Consider the following 23,765-nt stretch of genomic DNA (forward strand, 5'->3'; position numbering starts at 1 on the left):
TGCATATCATTTTGATAATGGCCCAGGAACCTAACTTTGCTAGAAAATGTTGATTTAACTTTTCTTTCTTTCCCTTTTACTTTTCTGTTTTCAGCCCCTTATTCAGTTCACCTGCAGGAAGATTGATTTTGAATAATACGGTCATGATGTCAAAACAGTACAAATTATACCCTGCTGCCATCTGGAATGGTGAAAATAAAAGCTTTATTTACACTGTGTTCTTTAAGAAAAGAATAATAAATGTTTTTTCCCCTCTTCAGGGATTGTATTCTGGAAAGAAATGGTTCTTGTTCGTAGCCTGATAGCATGGTTTATTCTGAAAGATAATGACTTGAAAACTCATTTGCTGTTCAACAAAGTAGCAAATACTCCAACTACTAACCCTTCAGCCTTCCAGCCTCTGAGACACGGAACTGTCTCCTTTCTCAGACAAAGCCATTTGGTGTAGTCATTATTGGTCCCATATTACAGAGGAGACCCCTGTGTGGTGTCAGGTTATAGGGTTGATATGCTGAATCTACTTCTGTCTACTTCTCTGGTCTGTGTACTGTCTTTGGGTGTCTGCTCAAAGCAGAAGTCCTGCCATGTATAGCCCTTACTAGATAATGAATTAGAAATTACAAAAGGGTTAAAGACATAGGCACAGGCTGAACTTGAGTTCCTTAGGGAAATTATTTGATATTTATCATCCTTTTCATAATTCCATTTCTCATCCACATTTTATTGGCTAACATACATGGCAGAATTCTGTCCTACTTGGAACCTGAGAAATCGATTGATACATATCAAAGGATGAAGCTTTTTGTTATGTAAAAGTGTTTTAAAATTATTATTACATCCCATGAAACTTTAGTCCTTTCTGCTTACAAAATAAAAGATGACCAAGTATTTAGAATTATTTTTGTTGTGTCTTCCATTATGAGTTGACTCTGATTAAGAGTTCTATCACTGTTCATGATGAATATTTATTCAAAGAACAGCAATTGGCATAGAAGAAACATGATGAAGTAAAAATACACCAAATCTAGAGTTAAAAGATTTAAAAGAATTTTCTTCGGTATGTATGACTGAGACCAAGTAACAATTTTGCTGAGTCTTTGTTTTGTGTCTACAGAAAATGGTAATGATTATACCACCCTTGCCTACCTCAAGCGACCCTAATAAGTCTCAAATGGTTTCAGTGTTTTCAGTCATTCACAACAAAGCTTTGCTGTCCCAAATATTTAGTATTATTTTTGAAGTTTGTTTTGGGGAACAAATCGGATGACAATATGATTTGTTTTATTTGTGCTGTTTGTGTTGTTGATTAATCAAAAAGCCTAAAATCTTGTTCAGAGTGAGAAATGAGGGCTTTTACTAGCTTTTAAGAGGTTACTTGGCACATATACTACCCTATAAATTGCACTTACATTTCTATATAATCCCTGTTTCTTTATGATTCCCGTAGACTATTTTTCCCATTTACAATTTATTGCTGCAGCTCTTGTTATATCAAGCCTTAGAGTCAATTGCCTCTGTTCTATTTAAATCTTTTGTGGGAGCTTGGGATAGAGTAAGTACATACATGCTAATATTTTACTAGATGCCAGGCACTAGTGCCAGGCAGCACCAGGCACATTTAATGCATTATCCCATTCAATCCTCCATGTATGAGCTGGGTACTATTTTTACTCCCAAAGAATCTAATTATCCTACAGATACAATTAAATCACAACAATATAGAGATTCTCTAGATTACTTCATACCCAGGGCCTGGCCCAGTCTTGGCACAAAGAAGGCTTTCAGTAAATATCTGTAGAATGAGTGACGATCTATTGACAGTCCAGTAGATTGGTTTTTTTTTTTTTTTTGGAGTATAATTGCTTTACAATGTCGTGTTAGCTTCTGCTGTACAGTGAAGCAAATCAGCTACATGTATACCCATATCCCCTCCCTCTTGGACCTCCCTCCCACCCCCCACCCCCCATTTCACCCTCTCCAGACTTTTTTTTTGGCTGCGTTGCGTGTTTATTGCTGCACATGGGCTTTCTCTAGTTGTGGAGAGCGGGACTACTCTTCGTTGCTGTGCACGGGCTCTAGGGCACGCGGGCTTCAGTAGTTGTGGCTTGCGAGCTCTAGAGTGCAGGCTCAGTACTTGTGGCACACGGCCTTAGTTGCTCTGCGGCATGTGAGATCCTCCCCAACCAATGATCCAACCCGTGTCCCCTGCATTGACAGGCGGATTCTTAACCACTTTGCCACCAGGAAGTCCCCCAGTAGGTTTTTTTAAACTAGTAGTTTAAAAGGTCTTTTTCTTTTATTGTAATGCAACTTTCATAAATATGAAGATACTTTCTTATTGACCATCTTAAGACCAATATATTTACATTTTTCACGAGGATTTTTACTGTCTTAGGTAGTACTATATCTCTAACAGGTAAGCATGCCTTTCAACGTATTTAAAGGGTATAGTACTTTATTTAAGAAAATATTCTTCATACTGTCCATCTAATATTTGACTTATGTTAAGAAAAACTTCCCTTATGCAATTCTTTCATCCTTCAAGATGAAAAAAAATATGAGTTGTGTAAGATTACATCATGAATGCCTAAAGCTTCAAGATATCCAGCCACTGAGAAATTTTTCCTCCTGGCAGTGAAAGAAGACCCAGAACATCTGCCTCAACATGCAACTGAGTGATTCACTTGGATGTTATCATTAGTTTGAACATCAACAATCCCATTATTCTAAAGATAGGATAGCAGAGTAGAGGTACATATTCCATTGTGTTCTTTTAAGTTTCATTGTGTTCACACTTAAGGTTTTGTTATGTGGTTGCCATTTTGACTTGTAGGAACTTAAAACCAGTATATGAGGGAAGGCTTCCTGTAAAATTAAGAAAGCAGGAACTGAGTTGTGTGTTTCTAGTGTAGTAACTGCACTAAATTAAAGAAAGAGCCAAGCATAAATTGCACATCTCAAATGATGAAAGTCATTTGCTAATTAAATAAAACCTATGACTATAAAAATGGAGAAAGCCATCATTAACAAGTATTTTTGTGAAGTTGTAAGTTTAATACTACTTAAGACACTGTAAAAGATAGTTTTGCCTCTTAGACTTATTTTTTTTTAACATCTTTATTTGAGTATAACTGTTTTACAGTAGTATGTTAGTTTCTCCTTTACAACAAAGTGAATCAGTTATAAATATACATATGTTCCCATATCTCTTCCCTCTTGCATCACCCTCCCTCCTACCCTCCCTATCCCACCCCTCTAGGTGGTCACAAAGCACAGAGGTGAACTCCCTGTGCTATGTGGCAGCTTCCCACCAGCTATCTAACTTACATTTGGTAGTGTATATATGTCCCTGCCACTCTCTCACTTCGTCACAGTTTACCCTTCCCCCTCCCCATATCCTCAAGTCCATGCTCTAGTAGGTCTGTGTTTTATTCCTGTCCTACCACTAATCTCTTCATGACATTATTTTTTTTTCCTTAGATTCCATATATATGTGTTAGCATACGGTATTTGTTTTTCTCCTTCTGACTTACTTCACTCTGTATGACAGACTCCAGGTCTATCCACCTCATTACAAATAACTCAGTTTCATTTCTTTTTATGGCTGAGTAATATTCCATTGTATATATGTGCCACATCTTCTTTATCCATTCATCTGTTGATGGACACTTAGGTTGCTTCCATGTCCTGGCTATCGTAAATAGAGCTTCAATAAACATTTTGGTACATGACTCTTTTTGAATTATGGTTTTCTCAGGGTATATTTAAATTGGGGAGACCCAATCTATAGCCACAGGACAATTAAAGGATGATTAACTGTTTAAAAAGGTGCCGTTAGGACTTCACTTCCCTGGTGGTCCAATGGTTGGGAATCCGCATTTCCACTGCAGGGGTCACAGGTTTGATCCCTGGTCAGGGAAGTAAGATCCCACATGCCATGCAATACAGCCAAAAATATGAATAGGATAGGGTAGAATAGAATAGAATTAAATTAAATTAAGTCTAAAAAGATGTCATTAAATAACCCCAGTAGGAATTCAGAGATGTCACATGATTAAATGCAGAAACGGTTGCCTGAATTTCCTAAATATGTCTAATTGCAAGTGTTTATTGAATACGGTAATGGTTAAAAAGGAAGTAACGTATAGCCCTGCCCTCTGTGAGCTTTGAAAGCTTTTAAAGAGGAGCCACTATGAACTGTTTGGTCCTCAGGAAGGTGGTTCAGAGGGATAAGTTCTCCAAGGGAAAAAAAAAAAAAAAAAAATGAAAAAAGCTTATCTCTTTCTCCAGATTCACATCTTTTAATAATTCTTTTGGAAGAGCATACTGTTGATATAATTGACATGAATTTTCTTCATAAACATATTTGCTATAAATCTGAAAAATTGGAAATATGGCATCATGACAAATGATCCTTTATTGAAAACTTCTTTAAATCTTTTGGGACCAGAGTCAAAGCACCTGTCTGATTGAACTCACTGAATCCTAGCAAGATTAGGCAAGAAGAACTGCTTAGGGCCACCTTGGAAGGAGGCTGTGGCCTTAGTAGGCAATTTAGTTTTGTGTTTGCTATCAAATGAGAGATGTTGAGTTTTGTGGAATTGGAGCAAAAGTAAAGCATCACTAAAATTGTTTATGGTTGAACAATGAAAGTAGTTTGAGCAAATTATGCAAAAGCTATTATTCACTGTATTCAGCTATATTCACAGATATCTAAAGCATAACTCCCTACAAAACAAAGTCGGGTTATTTTCCCTATACATTCCTTTAAGTCCTGGAGAGGTTAGGGGTTATTAACAAAAGTTTTACAGAAATGGGAAATTGACTCTGAAAAATGCTGAGGTGTTCATTTTTCTCTTTCCTTAATGGAACTGAAAGTTTCATATCAGCGTGTTTTATTAAGACCCCAAACAGGTTCAAAGAATGTGCTATATTTCCAGGTCTGTTATAGCTGCCATTCCAAACAAAATATATATGACTTCTACGATCCACTACCCACAAGTATGTAGTAATCTGCCCTTTAATGGCCTCTCAAAATGACAGACCAAATGGCTTTGTGAAGGTCAAGTCTGATTTAAATTGTTGATGAATTAGTAGCTAATCCTGCGTGATTGAATATTAATATGGAACAGTAATAAGTAAGGCATTTTAAAGCTTAATGAACACATTAATGAATAGGACAAAATGTTTTTCTTTTCACTTGTGTAAAAGTTTAAAGCTATTAACATTAAGATAATTTGTTAATTTTTGATTCTGTATTTTCCTGTAAAAGTTTGTGTGGCTAACATATAAAGGGTATTGATTTTTTTTTTCTCAAGTTCCTTGTACTATACATTTGATAAGCTGTCAAAATTGATGTTATCCAATGGCCAAGGCAGTTTTATATAAATCACCAATAAATGTAGAGGTGAAAAAAAAGCAATTAACGTCTTCTAAACTACGCCCACTGAGATAAGCATACCAATTAGAAATTTTATTATTTCTACAGTTCATTTTATGTTGAAGACTGAGTTTTATTGCCAAATACCTGACAGTCAAATTGGAAACAAGCCACAACTGTCAATGTGTAACAGCACTGGCTATTTGAATCTGTTACATTGTGTTGTTTCTTATGAAAATTTAATGAAGAAAGTGCATTAAAAGAGGTTCTGTGCAAAGGGGGGGATGGAGAGAATTGAATTACCCTTATTAAAAATAAGAAAGGAGCTCTCTTTACATCCTTTGTCTGATTAGTATGCAAGAAAGATTATCTTTGTTGTGCACATGTGTATATGGAAATGGGGCTCTGGAGTGTTCTTTATGAGCTAAGAAGGAAAAGAAAGGTAATGCAAATGTATTAGTCTGCTTTCCATAGGGCACAAGTCAATTTTGTCAGCTCTCCCCAAGGTGAGGTCTTTATTTCTTATAAATGGCTATTAATTCTAAATTTCTTTGGTAAGAGCCTTTAGTAAGTGGCTCAACAATCTCAAGTCTTTGACATTTGCAACTGATAGGTATAGAATATTGGCGTGGTTCTTCAGAGAGATGAACTTCTAGAAGAAAAGTAATAACTAGTAGAAAGAGCAGTGTTCATGCATGTGGATGTAACTAGTAGTTAGATGCCACAGGAGTGACTCAATGTCCTGGGAAACACAGAAACAGCTCAGGAATCCCAAGGTGATTTTTTTATTAACTGAAGTTAATTGCTTTCAATGTGGAAATTAACAACAACAAAATATAAGAGCTTTTTTAGAAACTCATTTCTAGGTGTCTAAGTCAGTGCAGTTGATTTTGGGGCACTTGAGATAAATTATTTTTATCCTTTGAAGCATTCTGGGTCAATAGCTGGTGAGTGAGATGTTTAATAACATAATGTGTGTGGTACAATGGCTGTTGAGCTTTTTGCTTTATTTTTTTATTTTCCCAAATAACATTAAAACTAAGCTTTAGATGTAAACACATTGACTAAAGCTTTAAAGCCATTAAAAAAAAGTCTGATGAAATTCAAGTGGAATAGAATATTAAAATTAGCATAGCCTAATTTGCAAAAATGTTTTTTATCTGATTTGTAATTTTTAACCTTCCCTTGGAGCCTTGAAAAATCATCTTGAAATTCCATTCTTAACCACTGTTTCTGACACTTGTCCACTGTAGACCTAGTCTTGGCTGGCAGCATGTAAGCATTCAAATAAATGGAAGGTATTACTACTGCTTCCTTAAAAGAGCCACATCTTTCAACTTAAATAAAATGTAGCTCATCAAACTTAACTTTTTTTAGTCTGTGGCCGTAATTAGCTGGTGGGACAGGAAAATATTCTCTGCTGAATCCATGTGTCAAGCCCAACTGCTTCAGCAACTTCTTTTGGACTTTTCATGAATCTCCCTTGGGAGAACTAGAGTCTACTTTTCCGTATTAGCGCCTTGATTTTCTCTTACAGAAACCTGGATTTAATGTTCAGTATACCTTCCCTTTCTTGGGAGCTTTAATCTTTGGTAGTATTTTGACATTCTTTTACTATTCACATTCCAAATCTCTCTCTCTAGTTCTGAACTATTCCTCTGATGAACTCTCTACCATAAGTAGTTTTCTACTATGAGTAGTAGGAAACTTTTTAATCACTGTGATATATTCATATTTAGCCTTAGAAATCACTGGAGTTCTCTCAAAATCTGTCAACCCAGACTAACTTGATGGCAGGGGATTTGGATGCAAGCGAGGCATGGAGAAATTTGTATTACAGAAGGATAAACTGATGAGAATTAAAAAATACAAGACAGTGGATTTAGGTACTTACTACTGCAGTTGATGTGAGGAGGAAAAGATTAAGTCTGTTGGAGAGAGTTTTGAAAAGCTTTATAAAGAAGGTGATTTTGGTTGTGTGGCTTTCTAGAGACACAGACAGTGTGCTCATCGGATATGATTTGTCTGGGGAATGGTGATAATTTCATTGTGGGCAGAAGAAATGTTTCCTATGAAGGCGGTCATCCATGAGAAGCTGAGAAAAATGGGTCCTGATTTTAAAAGACTTAGCTAGCCAGATTTAGGAGATGTGAGTTTACCCTGTAAGTACAGAGAGAGTGGAGAACACACAGATTTGATCAACAATGCAGTGGAGTCATCAAAATGATGTAATCTTTTCCCTTGAAATTGTGCATCTTCAGCACGACTCAGAGGATCATACCAGGAATTGTGAGAGACATCCAGGTAGAAGCTAGGTACCACATCTGATGGTTTCTGTTTTGCTTACTGGTTGTGCTTTAGAGTCATTTTGGAATTGGTGACTGATGACAGTTCATCAGAGGTCATGAGGGAATGTTGATTGCATTAACGCTAGGCCCAACTGGACGTCAAAGTGTTTCATAATAGTCTTCAAACAAACACCCAAGTTCTAATTTAGATAATTCTCACCCATATAACTAAAATTCCTTCAACGCTTGAATAGAATATACCTTTCTAATGCTAACTGGAAGAGCTGGCCATGCAGGGTATCAATGTAGGTCATGCTTGAGTGACTTAAGAGGACTTTAATTTCTCAAGATCTAAGATCTGGGGCAGTTTTCATGTGGGATAGGGAGAAATGAACTTTGGATGAGTTGAAGATTCAAAATTTAGGAGTTTCAACTTTTTAATGACTGAAAATGGTGTAGGTCTTTGAAATGGAAGAAAGTATTCTCTTACCCTAAGGAATGTATATATGCTTCTGTGTTGTGTTTTTGAGTTGCTTTTGCTCTTTTCTTCTTTTGTAAGGGAGACTTTCAGGTACTTTTCTGACTAATTGAAACTCTGTACAAAGGAATTCATTCAGGTTGAACCTGTGCTTGGGTGAAAAAATATACAGTTTTATCTAAAAGTTAAAAGAAAAACATAACAGATTCGAATACAGATAGCTTGGTCCAGCTAACCTACTTGTTCCCCATGTCCTCGTAAAGCTAGCTCTTTTGGATCAATGGTTTTCCCTCAAGGAAAAGTTTTCTTCTCGGTGCCTGTACTTCTGACATTCCTTTCTTTCTAGCCAACTCAACTTGTTCCTAAAGGCTCATTTCACAGCTTCCTCTTGGTGCTCACTGACCTCATCAGACACATACTGTAGAGTGACTTCTCCTTCTGTGCTCCCAGAGAACTTGATCCATTCCTTGGTCATGGTTTTTATCACACATGTCTGAGCTCTTTGTTAGGCTGTTGGCCTCTTCCTTAGACTGTTCACTCTTTTGGCCAGGAACAACGTTCCTTAATGTAACAGTGCAATGCTACCTAGCTTGTGTTAGCTTCTCAACAAGTGATAGGTTAATGGGAGAGGTTAATGGTCAATATCTCTTGAATCTTGGGTATCTGACTTGGGAGAGGTTAATGGTCAATATCTCTTGAATCTTGGGTATCTGACTTGATAACATGTTTGTATCACCTTTTGTCTTGCAGAGGATCAAATTCCCAGGGGCTTCCCTACCATTGACATGGGCCCACAGTTGAAGGTGGTTGAGCGTACACGCACTGCCACCATGCTTTGTGCAGCCAGTGGGAATCCGGATCCAGAAATCACTTGGTTCAAAGATTTCTTACCTGTCGACACAAGCAACAACAATGGCCGTATTAAGCAGTTACGATCAGGTGGGGTCTTGTTACTGTTTCCACAAGCTCCTAGAGAATTTTAATTTTTCTTTTTAGTTTTCTCTCTCTTTATTTTTATTTTCTTTTTTTTTTTATTTTTAATTTTTAGGTATTGATTTTTCTCCCTCTTCTCTTTCTCTGTTATTTAATGTGTTGTCCACGTTTGTGATGTCATAGCCCGTTTCAGAGTCTGTCTTTCTTCTCTCTGTGTTTTGCAGCTTCTGTTTAATCCACATTGCTCAGTGCTGTGACTGCATTTTTGATAATTTTCTAATTTACTGCTCTTCCGCAGTATTTGATGGATCCATTTTCTCCTCTTTCTTTCTTATTTCTCTGTTTTCTTTTGAAACAAATGTATTTCAACATTGGACTTCATTCAGAACTTGCAAGGAGTTCCAATGGTTATATCCATTAAAAACCAAAAATGTTCATATTAAATGCTAAAATGATTCAGTTTTATTAAAGTGTGTTTTCTCTCTCTTTTCTGCATTTGAACTCATCAAACTACCAAAGTTTAGTAAGTTTGGGCACATCTACTTTCTTTTCACTAATACATAAAACACAGAAGTGTTATCTCATGAGTAACCAGATGTATTTTTTTATAAAGTCCTTTACAAAGTACCAATGAAAGGAGGGGATTTTTATTAATATTATTATAATATTATTATGAGTGAGTATTTTCTACACATTAGCCACAGTAGTGTGTGTCCACATCAAAGATTTTTGAACCCTTCAGTGACTGGATCTACAGAAGTCTGCTTTTGGTGTAGACTCCAGCTTTTGCCTCTCTCTCTCTCTCTCTTTCCCCTCTCCCTGCCCCTTCCCCCATCCCTCTCACTACCCATCGCCCTTTCTTCCTCTCCCATCCCCATCCCAAGTTTATTCCTTTGCTCTCTTTAGATTAAAAGTAGAGATAATTCTAAATTTGTTAAGTTTTAGAGCCTGTCCCTAGGTAATTTCACAGGGATGTGTACTAGTAAGCTGTTTACTTTGGCATTGGTAGTAATATTGATACAGAATTCTAAGTTGTTTAACTGCCTGTCTTCCCAGAATTCTCAGCTTTTGACCTGTCCTGTGATGTTAAAGCGTCTTGTTAACTGCCTCTTTTGCTTGTTGTCAGCAAAATTGTGTAGATTAGCATTCTGTTATTGTAAATAAAGAATTAATTATTCACATGTAACATAGATGATTTAGTATATAAAGCTTTAACTCTGAAAAATTTGTACCAAATTATAAGGAATATAATAATATTTTTATGCTGTCTTTCTTCTCTCCGTATTTAAATCTCCAGAATCTATTGGTAAGTGCTTAGTTCTGAAGCGCACTTCACCCCCACTAATTTCCATATTCAGATTATTATTATTATTAATAATAAAATGCATGGCATGCATTTTACTAACTGTCAGTGTAGACACCAGATTTCCTTAGTGGTGCACACACACACACATCCACGGAACTGTTATCGTAAGAACACTGTGTAGAAATAAAATAGTACACAAGTTATATCACACAAATGTAGCATAGTAAGTAGCGTAAGATATATCCAATGAACAGTGTTTGTTTCTAGTTATTCTTTAGTATTTCCTATAACAGTATATATATATATGCATATCTATATATATACTTAAATAGATTAGCCAGTATTCTCCTCAACTATGTCTTTAAAAATATTGTTTAGTTCTTTTCTTTAAGACTGAGGCATATAAGATATAATTCTAACCCTATATGACCCCAGACCTGAGAACTCAGTTGCTTCTCTGAGAAAGGCAGTGCTGCCTATTGTGGTCTTTGCCCTCTGTGGTAAAATGCAACTTGCTTTTATGATCTAATAATACTATCTAATATATTCCTGTTTTACCAGTATAGTAATTCAAGTTTCTTTTAAGACCTTATTTAATTCTGTAAATCTAATTTAATTCTTCTCCCCAGCCCTAGCCTCCTTCTTCTCGTACTAATGCTTCTTCTTTCTAATCTTATTTGCATTCATATTATCCACCCAGGTGGTACACCAATAAGAGGTAAGAGTGCTGAACTAACGTTCACAGAATGATCTTACTCATTCTTTCTGTCCTTTCATCACTCTCATATTTGTCCTGTTTTCAAAATCATTACAATGATGTCCATCAATGTTATATTTTTCCTTTGTACTGTTTGGTTATGATTGGTGACTCTCATCTTGTGAATTTTTCTTTTCTTTTTTCTTTTTCTCTTTGTTTTGTTCATTTCTTTCTTTATGAAAATGATTCTTTAAGTTGTGATATGCTTCAAAGAAAGCATATCCAGGTCTTTAGACCACAGACCAGTCACAGCGTACCATCTGTCCCTCTTTTTTTCCTTTTCTTCTTCTTCCTTTTTTTCTTTTTTTCCTTTTTTTTTCTTCTTTTTCCTTTTTTCTTTTTTTTTTTTTTGTCCAACTGGAGAAAAAAAAAAAATCATTTTTTTTCTTCCTTAGCTGTTCTTGTTCTGGACCAAAGTCAAGATGGTCTGGAGAACAGTGGCAGACATGCAGAAGACAGCCTGGAACACCTGCTTTTTGTCTTTATCTTTCAAAAGGTTTTTGCTTTTGTTCTTCGATTCTTTTTTCTCTTACTGTCCTAAAAGTCAAAGAATGACTCCCCTTTCCACCTGATCACACTCGCCTACAACCTGACAGCAATGCTTTTTCCCCCCCAACTTCTTTTTTTCTTGGATTACTCGCTTCTGGATTTTTCGATCTTCTCTCCTTCAGGCTCTGGAGACAAAAGGTGCTGAGTATTCTTGGTGGTATGTGGATTGCTGGTTTTTTAGACTTTGACTCAGTGTGCATTTCTTTTATAATTCTTGTTTTGTATTTTTCTTGGGGTTTTGTGACACCACACTGCTAATCCCACTGGTGGATTTTGATGGGTGTCTTAGGGGATCTGTCTCGAGGTCCTCAAGCAGTGGTTGGTTGGCCCTCTGGGCTGGCATAGGCCGTGCTTTTTAAGTTTTTTAAAAAACCTTCTAATTCAACTACTCTTTGTTTTTCAGCAAACATAATAAATGATTGTAAGTCGTGGCAAACTGGTCTTTCTTTTCTTAAAAATCTGCATGTCTTAAGGGAGTTTTGTTTCTTTAAGTAATATTTTCATGATATATAATAACTAATTTTAATTTTTTTGCTTCATGCAGCCTTTTTTGTGCTTGCTGCGTATTTTTGGCTTTCTTCAGCAGAAGACTTTCTTGAAAACCCGGCCTGGTTTTTTTTGAGCGTACCTCTCTTTTGCGCCACTTTTGTTACCAAAATGAAACAAAACAAAACCAAAAATTAATCTTTTGTTTGATTTAAAAGCCATACTTCCTTGAAGCAGTCTCACCCATCTTCATTTTATTAGTCTAGGAAATAAGCGTGTTAATTATGACTAGAATTCTTGCTTGGGAAAAGAGATAATTGGTTTTTTTATGCTAGCATTGGTGATGTAAAAATTTTTTTAAAAAAAGAAATAATCTCTATATGTTTTTCTCATCGCATCATTTTCTGTCTGTGCACCTTAGCAAGAGATTGAATCGACGTTGAGCGGATCTTCCTGTGCAGGGCTTTTCATATTGTTAAGAGGTTTAGCTTGCTGCACGGAGAAAGCCTTCTCTGACCATCTCTTTGGCAATATATTTTATATCCATACAGGAGCCCTTCAGATCGAACAGAGTGAAGAATCTGACCAAGGAAAATATGAGTGTGTTGCCACCAACAGCGCGGGCACTCGCTATTCTGCCCCTGCCAATTTATATGTCAGAGGTAGGAATGATGTAACCCTGGTATCGCGTCTTCATTCGGGCTCAGGGGGAATTGAGATACCCACAGGGTCTGTGTGACTATGTCAGGATTTAATGAGCCAATGTGCTAATAGTGGCAGTAGCTGAAGCATTTTAGTGGGTAGAAAATTAAACATTTTAAATACATGGTTAAGGAAAAAAATGACAACTTTTGAGTAAAATCTATCCTGTGGCTTGAAGTTTGTAAGTATATTTGCATTTTTACATCTTGATTTCTATTTTAAGTGCATTGATTGAACTGTGCTTTGCATTGGTTTGAGGTTTTCTTCTTCTTTTCCTTCTTTTTTTTCTGTTGCTGTTACTCTTCTGTTTCCTTATCGAACTCTGAAATAATTGCTTGGTGTGCTACTAATCAGTTCTCTGTGCAACTCCAAGCATAAAGGTGTTTATGTCTTTAAGACCTCTGCTGCGGAGCTGTAAGGATAAAGGTGCTAACTTAAAAAAAAAAAAAAATGAGAAAGGTGCTACATGCAAGTAGCACAATTGTATTGTCTTTCTTCTTTTTATACTTATTTATAAACACATCATGTGCATATGTCTATGCGTATACATACACACACACACACAGGTTGTTTTTTTTTTTAATTATTCACTTTCTGAAAATTTAATCTCTTAATTGCCAGGGAACAGTGATTGTATTTTAAAACATGATATCAGTTGTCCTTGGGAGAAGAATGAATGAGGATATATCCATATTTTCTTATAAAGTAATAGAAATGATTAAATTTTGAGCTTATGAATGGTTGTGCCTTTCATTTCAACTAGGAAGAAGTATTTCTTCTTCCCTGGAGTTCTCAAAGCCAGTTCTTGTAGTTTTATCGTCCAATGAAGAGGCTCTTAGTCCTAGCCTCCATGTCTGTGAATAAGCACAAGAGGCATGGGTGGGGGTGGGAATAGATCAAAAAGACAGCGAGGGCTTTAAGTTACAAGAGGATGGGTTCCCTTAGGAAAATATCTAGCTTGATTTTGAAATTTTTGTTGGAGATCATTTTGTTTCCGTGGGGATATTTTTCTCTCCTTTCTCTGGAATCTGGGGTGGGAGAAAATGAAGAGAAACCATTTCTCCTCCAAATTCTTTGAAAGCCCCTTGATCCTTTTTCTCAAGATGCTGACCTCCTTTGCTGCATGAGGCATGTGTACCTTCTTCAATGGAAAAATTTCAAAATGATGCTAGCTATTGTTTCTAATACCGTGTTAGTCTGTGAAGTATTGCTAACTTTTTCAGCTGAGTTAGGAAGGATTAACTAGAGCAAATAAAGATGTTCAAGTAGCAGTTGAAAGCCTTGATATGGCCTTTTTACTCTCTCTGTGTTTCCCTTGTTTTTCTCCTTTCCTCATTTCATTGTGTTCTGCATCAAACCCCCTACATCCCTCAGAGCTGCGAGAAGGTTGGTGTGTTTTTTACTTTTTACCCACCTTACAAAACTATTAATTAAACCAATAACAAAGAATACAAATGAAATGAATGTAGCTGCATTGTGGTCTTCTTTTGGTTAATGGTATGTTCTAGCAGAGAATGCCCTTGGCCATGGCTTCCGGTGCTTGCTGGTGGTACCTAACTGTGGTTGCATGATGGGAGAGAATGAACCTGGGTGCATGGTAATGGGTAACACTTAACTCTCTCAGGTCCGGTGAACTTGGTCAGTGTTCCTGCTTTCCTTCCTGCTCCACTCTTCCCGTCTCCTGCCCCACCTTTATTTCTGTCTTACAAAGGTGCCTGCTACCCCATAGAATGACTTTTCCTAGTTGTTCCCATAACCCCAAGCATGAAGACTAAACTCTCCTCCATTTTCCTTGATATGTTCTTTGACATCTCAGAGTCTACACCAGCTCCTGTCTGCTTTGTGTAACCTGTGAAGTGGCTGCAGGAGGCATGCTGAGCTCTCTCTTTACTTCTCCTATGCCTGTCATTCACCCGTGAGGCCATGGTAGCAAGCCCTCTCAAATCTACAGAGGTTTCTCTCATCTTGAAGGACAGACAAAAAGTTGAGACAGAATTATTTACTTATTATCTTGGGGTTATGAGGTTGTTTATTAACTTATTTATAATTTTCAGAATCACTTTATTAGCCATATTTAAGGTATGCTCCTAATGATTACCCCTTAATCTAAAATGCTCGTGGTGTAATGTTTTGCCAATAAAAGCCCAAGATGAATCCTATTTGTCTCTTACCCTCTCCTTGTACCCTGTCCAAGACACATGTACTTAAACACACGTAAACATGCAGATTATCTGAAGCAGGAACACTGAACTGTAATTGCTTGGTTTTTTCTGTGTTGTGTTGCTTTAATATGACTTATTCTCTTCGTGTCATGTCCCACTGTGTGGTTTAGATCCAGTGTCACTCAGTTTGAATGTAGGCATAAAAAGCCTCATACTAGATTTTTGTTTTCATCATCTATGTTGTTTTTTACCACAGATATGAACTGAATGGAATCCTGAATGTGAACTACTCAGCTCCCTTCCTGAATTTGCAATCCTTACCTTTGACAACCTAGCTTCATCTAATATCTTCCTACTTTCAACCCTGTCCCCCCCCTAAATCCCTGTCTCAATCACTGTACTTAACCCTCCTCCCTTCATGTTTAGTTCTATTCCTGTTATTTCCTCTGCTGCTACTGCGCTCTTGGATTCCAGCCATTCTCTCATCGTCCTAAGCACGGCCTTGAGACTTCACCTTGTGCATGCATTGCATGACCCAGTCCAGTATCTCTACTGGCATTGGCTTTGTTTCTTCTTCTGTGACTGTAAATCAATATGTATATATATTTTCTGTGTTTGTTCCAGTGTTAGTATGAGGTCTTGAGGCTGCATCTACTCTGAGTCTGAAAGCAAATAAGTTGCACTTTCAGTGTACTCTAGATGGTGTTTTCCAGGACTGGGATGTGACAGTGTGGTCCGCACATACATTCACATCACCTGGAAGAGCACAGCAGTGAAGCTGGTTTTGATACTCAACATAAACCTGCTGTTGACCTTCCAGCCCCCTTTCCTGCATATACATGCATGCATAGAATCCTTGTTATATGCATGCATGTATATGTTTTTGTGTTTATCTTATGCATGATGTTTGTGTATTGTTAGTTTGTAGATAGTTTTTTTTTGTGGGGCCCTTGTAGGTCTGAATCAACTTTTGTATGAATGTATCTAAGATATCAATGACTAAAGTAAATAAATTTTTCTGTGTATACACACACCATACTTGTATGGTCTGTATTATTCACAGTTTTACGTGTTTTGTTTTTGGACAGTCCACAATATGTTTCAACTGTTTAATTGTGTCTGTACAGTGCATGTCATGTGTTAAATCAAGTCGCTTTTTTCTTGCCTTGTATATTTTATCATCTTCCCTTGTGTTTTGTTCCAGTTCGCCGTGTCCCACCAAGATTCTCTATCCCACCCACTAATCACGAAATCATGCCAGGTGGAAGTGTTAATATCACCTGTGTCGCTGTGGGGTCACCAATGCCTTATGTGAAGTGGATGTTGGGGGCAGAAGATCTGACACCTGAAGATGATATGCCAATAGGAAGAAATGTCCTAGAACTGAATGATGTAAGACAGTCAGCAAATTATACCTGTGTTGCTATGTCGACACTGGGTGTCATTGAAGCAATAGCCCAGATCACTGTCAAAGGTATGCTCGGTGGTTCATGCTTGGATGATCTGGGTACCCTCAAGTCAGCTGACTAATGCCTCTACAAAGTCTGTCCTTGGAATTCTAAAATGTATCAATTTATTGGTCAGTGTTTCAGATATCATAGTCCAATCATATCTGTGGTATCACATAAGATACACATATCTAGGTAGGCACATTCTCTCTTTAAAGTACTGACAGCCTAAGTCATGATAATCATCAAAATATTTAACTAAAGGCCAGGCTCAGGCACTAACAGGTCAGGATGAGGCATGCTCGACATAGTCAGCCGTTATGGTTGGAATGATGTGTACAGGTTTTATATTTATCCAGAACCTTGAGAAGAGGCACCTGACAAAAAAATCCAAATAAGTGTTAATAAATGCTCAAAATTCCAGAAGACAAAGGGGGGAAAAAAAAAAAAAAGAAGAGAGTTCAAATCAACATGGTCTAATAATAGATGTTTTAAATTTTTGAAAGACCCTACCATTAAAAAATCAAAATGCAAGTGTGATTATATTCTCTTTTAGCTCTCACCTCGTGTAAGTGAAGTGCTCAACAAATATTCTTTTCTTGAAATAAGTGTACTGCCTGTAAGCGAAGTACTGTATTCCATGGTTACTTTGGAATCAAAGGGGGTAAAAAATGAGTGTGTGAGGGTACCAGTCGTTTTTATACAGTGTTTATAGAATTTTAGAAAAGTTTCACAAAATGAGTCAGTCTGAGGGTGACTTTAGGTTCCTGCAAATGTCTGGAACTATTGCAAAATGAAACAAGTTGTCTTCCCCTTCTAGGAAGTGTGATCCTAAAAAAATGCAGCACACATTGTAATCGGTGTCATATTTTCGACCAAGTGCATATACCTAATGTATACCATATAAAATCAATAATGTGACCTAAGACGAGGTACACAGCATTTTCAACATTTAGTCATTTAAAATAGTAATGTTTTATTGCATATTATTATGGTATTAGGCATAGTATTCTCCATACATTACAGATACAAAACCTGTACTGCATAATCAGTGTGACTTAGGGAAACTAAGAGTATCTGTTAAATATCAGTAAACACATCTTTAATTAGCAATATTTCTACTTGCCTTAAGAATACAGAAAGACATCTAGGGAAAATTCAGATCATACACTTCCTTGAAAAATGCCAGGCCAGAATATTGAAACAAATGTCTTTCTATGATTATTTTCAACAAAATCCCTGGCCAAATATTATCATTCCATGGTTCTTAGCGTAATCTGCAAATATTGAATCATCTTTCCCATACTAACTATTTCAGCTTTAAATATTTGAAGGTTTACTAAAGACCCTCAAGAATTCAAAAGCAGGAGTCACACTAAACTAATATTTTGTTCAGTTTCTTTGTTTTCCTGACTCTTGCTGCTTCCCTACCCCCTCCGCCACAAACATAAGTAAATAAAACATAAGGGTGCATCTTGAAGGCAAAAAGTGAATCAAAACAAAAAGCACCTTAAAGAGAGAAAGAACTCATTTATTCAGGTAGTCATTTCACAGTGCTCATTAAAAACCTACTCAGGACTAGACAGTGTTCTAGGTATTGGGGATATAGCACTAATTAAGTACGAGTTTGCTAATCTTGAAAAGTTACCATTGTAGGGAGTGTTGTATCTTTTGCCTTTAAGTTGACAAGGAAAAGAGGAGTACTAAGGAGCTGATTAGATGAGTGTTACCTTCTGAGTTTTCTCTAAAAATTCAGCTTGTGAAACTCTCCTTTCTTCCCTAATATCACAACCTTTCAGAATCACTGTCCAGGTGTGGCCACCAGTGTTGATGGTTTGTATGCTTAATTAGTAGCATTTTGAGTTGTGCTTTTCTGCTAAAAAGAATGAACAAGATTTCTAAAATATAGATTTAATTGCAAATGTTTGTCATGTAGCTGTAATCTGATATTACTGATGTTGGATATAGAATAAATATTATGACAATAAAATAAAATACTTTAAAAAGTGATTTGTGAATAGGCTTTAATTTAGCTCCTTCAGCATATTTTGAATATTAAGTAAAAAGCGTGAATTTGCAATTGATTGATTTGAAATTACTATTCTTTATCACCTTAAAATTATTGGTCAGATTATTCATTAAAAATATATATAGTAATGCTGCTTATGTCTTATATCTTGAAAACAAAATGGATACTCTTCTTTTACAACAATTTAATACTATTTCATTTTATATCTAAAATTTTGTTCTTTCAATGTTTACTGGCATTTAGTTATATCATTTTTTTGAAGCAAGGGTCTCATGGGCCAAGCTTGTGGTTATAATAATTGTAATAATTGGAAGTACCGTTCTCTGAGGGTGCCACATACATATTAAGAGCATTACTGGATTAGCTCATTAATCTTCACTGTAAACTCATGAAATACAGTTACCCAACTGTACAGTACAATTCCAGTAATACAATTTTGCCTATTTTTCACGTGAGAAAACTAAAGCAAAGACAAGTTAAGCAACACATCCAGGACCTCATAGCTAATAAGTGGTGGATTTGGATACAAGCCCCCAAATACAATGCTATAATACACTTCTAGTAAACTGAGATTTGTTACCTAAGCATGTCTTACTATACTTCCTGACCACTTAGAAAACCGTCTTTTGCTATGATTTCATCTAATTAAATCTTTACTAGGTACATAATCCTGTCATTCTAATAGCAGAGTTTATGGATTCTTGTGATTTCTTAAAAGTGATGGGTATTCACTGTCTTTTTTTTCTCCCTGTAAGCCTTACCCAAACCTCCGGGAACTCCTGTCGTGACTGAGAGCACAGCTACAAGCATCACACTGACATGGGACTCTGGGAACCCTGAGCCTGTCTCTTACTACATCATTCAGCACAAACCTAAAAATTCTGAAGAACCTTACAAAGAAATTGACGGGGTGGCGACCACACGCTACAGTGTCGCTGGACTAAGTCCCTACTCAGATTATGAATTCAGGGTTGTTGCTGTCAATAACATTGGGCGGGGGCCTCCCAGTGAGCCCGTGCTAACACAGACCTCAGAGCAAGCGCCGTCCAGTGCCCCCAGGGATGTCCAGGCACGGATGTTGAGTTCAACCACCATTTTGGTACAGTGGAAGGAACCTGAAGAGCCAAATGGACAGATTCAAGGATACCGAGTTTATTATACAATGGATCCCACTCAGCATGTTAACAACTGGATGAAACACAATGTAGCTGACAGCCAAATCACTACTATTGGCAACTTAGTGCCCCAGAAAACGTATTCTGTCAAAGTTCTGGCTTTTACCTCAATTGGAGATGGTCCTCTTTCAAGTGACATACAAGTCATCACTCAGACAGGAGGTAAGTCTGGTTCTGGATGGGAGGGAGGAGCTGGTACTAAGAAATGGCAAGGACAAAAACAAAATAGAATAAGTTTTAATTTTTGAGATTCAGAGTTTCTAAGTAAGGAGTTAGGCATATGGAAAGGAACCGGCATGGACACTGAAAGACTATAAATAATACAGTCCTTTGAAAAGGGGGACGCATTTAGCATCCTTTCTTTTTTTTTAAAATTGAAGTATGGTTGCTGTATAATATTACATGGGTTTCAGGTGTATAATATAGTGATTCACAGTTTTTAAAGGTTATGCTCCATGTATAGTTATTATAAAATATTGGCTGTATTCCCCATGTTGTACAATATACCCTTGTGGCTTATTTTATACCTGATAGTTTGTACCTCTTACTCTCGTACCCCTAAATGTAGCATCCTTTCTTTTTAATTTGTACCCAAATGACTTGAAGACTTTCTGCAGGAGTTAGCTAAATGCATCCCCCATGCAGCATTTTGAGAATAGAAGAACTATGCTTCTTTGTATTAGCAACTCCAATAGAATAGTCCCAAAATTTATTTAATTTGTGAAGGAGTGGATGGTTCAAGATAAAGTTAAAAATAACACCATTTGTCAGGGGACCGTGGATATTTAAATGGCTTATATTTGCCAGGAAGCAACTTGCTTAAAAATGAATATTCCCTTAATGTTCTTTTCTTTTTTTCTTTGTATGGCCTCAGGGACAAAGAAAGACAGTTACCGAGATCTAAGATCAAACTTTGGGGCCTTATTCACCCATTTTCCTGGGTATTAGAGCAGACGCCAGACTATTTTATGAAGAAAAACTTGGCCTTTCCCATAGTTTTATTTTCATAAGAGGATATCGAACTTCTCTGGTCTTGGGTTCAAAGTGATCCGTTTTGTCGTGGGATGGGGATAAACCATAGCAGCTGTCTTCTTAAGTTTATTCTTGAGTATCTGAGACCTATTCATTTGACTCCTTATTGTCTGGGTACCTCTTAAACTTGCATTAATCTGTGAGTGTTTTGCTGGCATGCCATTCGTTTGTTCTGAGAATCCACATAAGAACCATGTTATTGGAGATGGTATCTATAATCTGTATTCATAACTCAGGTAATTCTGGGAATGAATTAATGAATATTCTCAGGTGTCAGAACTAGATAAACTTATGTTTAAACACTGACTTGTTTTTTATGTTGTGGGCATCGTGAATCTTGTGGCTTGAGGACGTTTACCTATTTGCCTTGGCTAGTAGGAATCTCAGAGCATGTTTACAGCTTGCCTGGCTGTATTTTATTTTCATACTGTTATTTGGTTCTTATTGGTTTGTTCATGGATTTATCACTTTTTCTAATATCAAAAAAGTAACTACAGAGTGTTTTATCATAATTATATTGAAAATAATCTATATACTTTCCCTTTGGCTTTTTCATTTCTTCTGTATTTATTTGTTATATTAATATGCATAAAAATATTGTAGATTAATTTTTCCATAAGTTTCTCATTGGAAAATGTAGAAATCAGTGAATCTTGTTCTTTTTCTTAACTGAAAGTAGTCAAATGTTAGGCGATTATTTTTTTATTGTACTATTTTAGCAGCTCCATAACCATTAAAGGATATAAGAAAGTATATAGGAAGAGTATATACCTATACTCCACTTTTAGGTTTTTGGATGTTTCAGCTTTGATATTTTAAAAATTCCTGATCTTGGAGTAACATAACCAGGGTTTGAATCCCAAACTACCATTTTTAGCTCCATATCCCTGGACGAGTTACTTCATCTCTCTGAATTTCAGTTTTCTCATCTAAAATAATAACCACCTTATAGAGTTTAGTGGTAGTGGTTTTTTTTCTAAGGCTGCCATACAAAATACCACTTATTGGGTGGCTTAAACAACAGGAATTTATCATCTTGCAGTTCTAGTGATTAGAAGTTCAAGAACAAAGTGTCAGCAGGATTGGTTCCTCTTGAGAGCTGTGAGGGAGAGGCTGGGCATCCTGCCTAGATTTTGGTGGTTTGCTGGTAGTCTTGGCTGTTCCTTGGCTTGTGGGAGCGTCACCCTGATCTCTGCCTTCATGGTCCCATGGCATCCTCCCTAAGCGCTTGTCTCTAGCGTCCAAATTTCCCTTTTTTATAAGATACCAGTCCTAATGGGTTAGGGTCTAACCTAATGATATCATCTTGACTAATTACATCTGCAGCAATCCTATTTCCAAATAAGGTCATTTTCTCAGATTCTTGGTGTTAGGAATTCAACATATGAATTTTTGTGGGACACACTTCAACCCGTAACAAGGCTATCGATTAGATAATGGATAGAAATATTTTATAACTTCAGTAATATATATTCATCATCATAATAATAACTGCCGTATGCTGGAAACTGCTAATAGGTGTATTAATTTTTACTGCTCAATTAGGTAGATGTGGAATTATCTCATTTGCCAATGAGTAAATTGAGGATCGATGAAGCTAAAAAGATACAGGAACTTCCTTTGGGTCATAGGTTCCATTGAGGAACTTCCTTTGGGTCATTAAGTGGACACTCTAGATACTTTTAAGCACCATTATCTTTTAAATTAATAATTTGCTAATGTCTTATTTTTTGGTGCCTACTAGGTTTTAGTGCCCACTAGGTGCTCAATGAATGAATAGAGGCAGGAAACACAGGGTGTCACGTATTCATATCTCTATTCAAGAATTATATATGGGACTTCCCTGGTGGTGCAGTGGTTAAGAATCCGCCTGCCAATGCAGGGGACGCAGGTTCGAGCCCTGGTCCGGGAAGATCCCACATGCTGCGAAGCAGCTAAGCCCGTGCACCACAACTCCTGAGCCTGTGCTCTACAGCCCGTGAGCCACAACTACTGAAGCCTGCATGCCTAGAGCCCATGCTCCGCAACAAGAGAAGCCACCGCAAAGAGAAGCCCGCTCACTGCAAAGAAGAGTAGCCCCCGCTTGCCGCAACTAGAGAAAGCCCTCGTGCAGCAAAGAAGACCCAACACAGCCAAAAATAAATAAATCAATTTATTTTTTTTAAAAAAAGAATTATATATGATTTACATCTGAAATACTTGAGGTGGCTATTAGGTTATCCCAGTGCAGAAGTACATTAAACCTTTTAGATATTTTTTAAAAAGAAAAAAATGTTAATCTAAAAGAAGTAGAAGGAATACCTTTTTTTTTTTTTGAATAGTTGTGGTGCACAGGCTTAGTTGCCCTGCAGCATGTGGGATCTTCCCGGACCAGGGCTCAAACCCATGTCCCCTGCATTGGAGGTAGACTCTTAAAGCACTGCACCACCAGGGAAATCCCAAGGAATACCTTTTTTATAGAAAGTTATCATACTCAGTCACTAAGTTTGGTTCTTAATTTTCTAACTACAAATTTAAACATACAAATCTGTAGCGTTCCATAATATTATTTTCTTATGACAGAAGGATTTAGCTATTTAAGAAACCAAATAGTTACTGAAACTAAGTTCAACTAAAACATAAGAATCCTTGAGAATCATGAGAATCCTAATATTCAGAACACGAAATGACAGTAATGCTCTCAGTCACAGTTTTAATGAAAGATACAGAACTGATGTTTAAATAGATCATATTTTGTTTTTCTGTCTTACCACGGACATAATGTAACATAAATCATAACTCAGTGAAGGTAACATTGTGACAGGAGCAATTGAGTTAATGTGATCCAGGGACTCCAGACCTAAAAAAAAATCTAGATGAATGCATCACAGATGCATTAAAATAGCTGTTCTCAATCTCTGTTTAACTTTTTTTACATTAAGATATTTCCAAGAACCTTCCATAATAGTTGTAATTTTAATACCCATTGATTGAGAAGATATATAATGACATAATGGCTTGTGCCTGCTGAGATCAATAGGCTAAGAAAACCTTCCAAAAT

General features: G+C 36.7%; 1 protein-coding gene across 50 annotated transcripts in view; it reads left to right on the forward strand.

The window, feature by feature from the left end:
* The window catches only part of PTPRD (protein tyrosine phosphatase receptor type D), a 2,126,684-nt gene that overhangs the window by 1,916,030 nt on the left and 186,889 nt on the right, over positions 1-23,765 (forward strand). For 32 of the 50 annotated variants that reach the window (XM_067041545.1, XM_067041546.1, XM_067041519.1 and 29 more), the window contains 6 exons: positions 8,897-9,085; positions 11,086-11,103; positions 12,729-12,839; positions 14,254-14,265; positions 16,246-16,515; positions 19,274-19,855. In XM_067041545.1, coding sequence (XP_066897646.1) covers positions 8,897-9,085; positions 11,086-11,103; positions 12,729-12,839; positions 14,254-14,265; positions 16,246-16,515; positions 19,274-19,855 — 1,182 coding nt within the window. The remainder of the gene's footprint in view (positions 1-8,896; positions 9,086-11,085; positions 11,104-12,728; positions 12,840-14,253; positions 14,266-16,245; positions 16,516-19,273; positions 19,856-23,765) is intronic. The other 18 variants (XM_067041527.1, XM_067041557.1, XM_067041535.1 and 15 more) reach the window with 3 other exon arrangements.

The sequence above is a fragment of the Kogia breviceps genome, chromosome 8 (assembly GCF_026419965.1).
Source record: "Kogia breviceps isolate mKogBre1 chromosome 8, mKogBre1 haplotype 1, whole genome shotgun sequence".
In the NCBI taxonomy this organism is placed as follows: Eukaryota; Metazoa; Chordata; class Mammalia; order Artiodactyla; family Physeteridae; genus Kogia; species Kogia breviceps.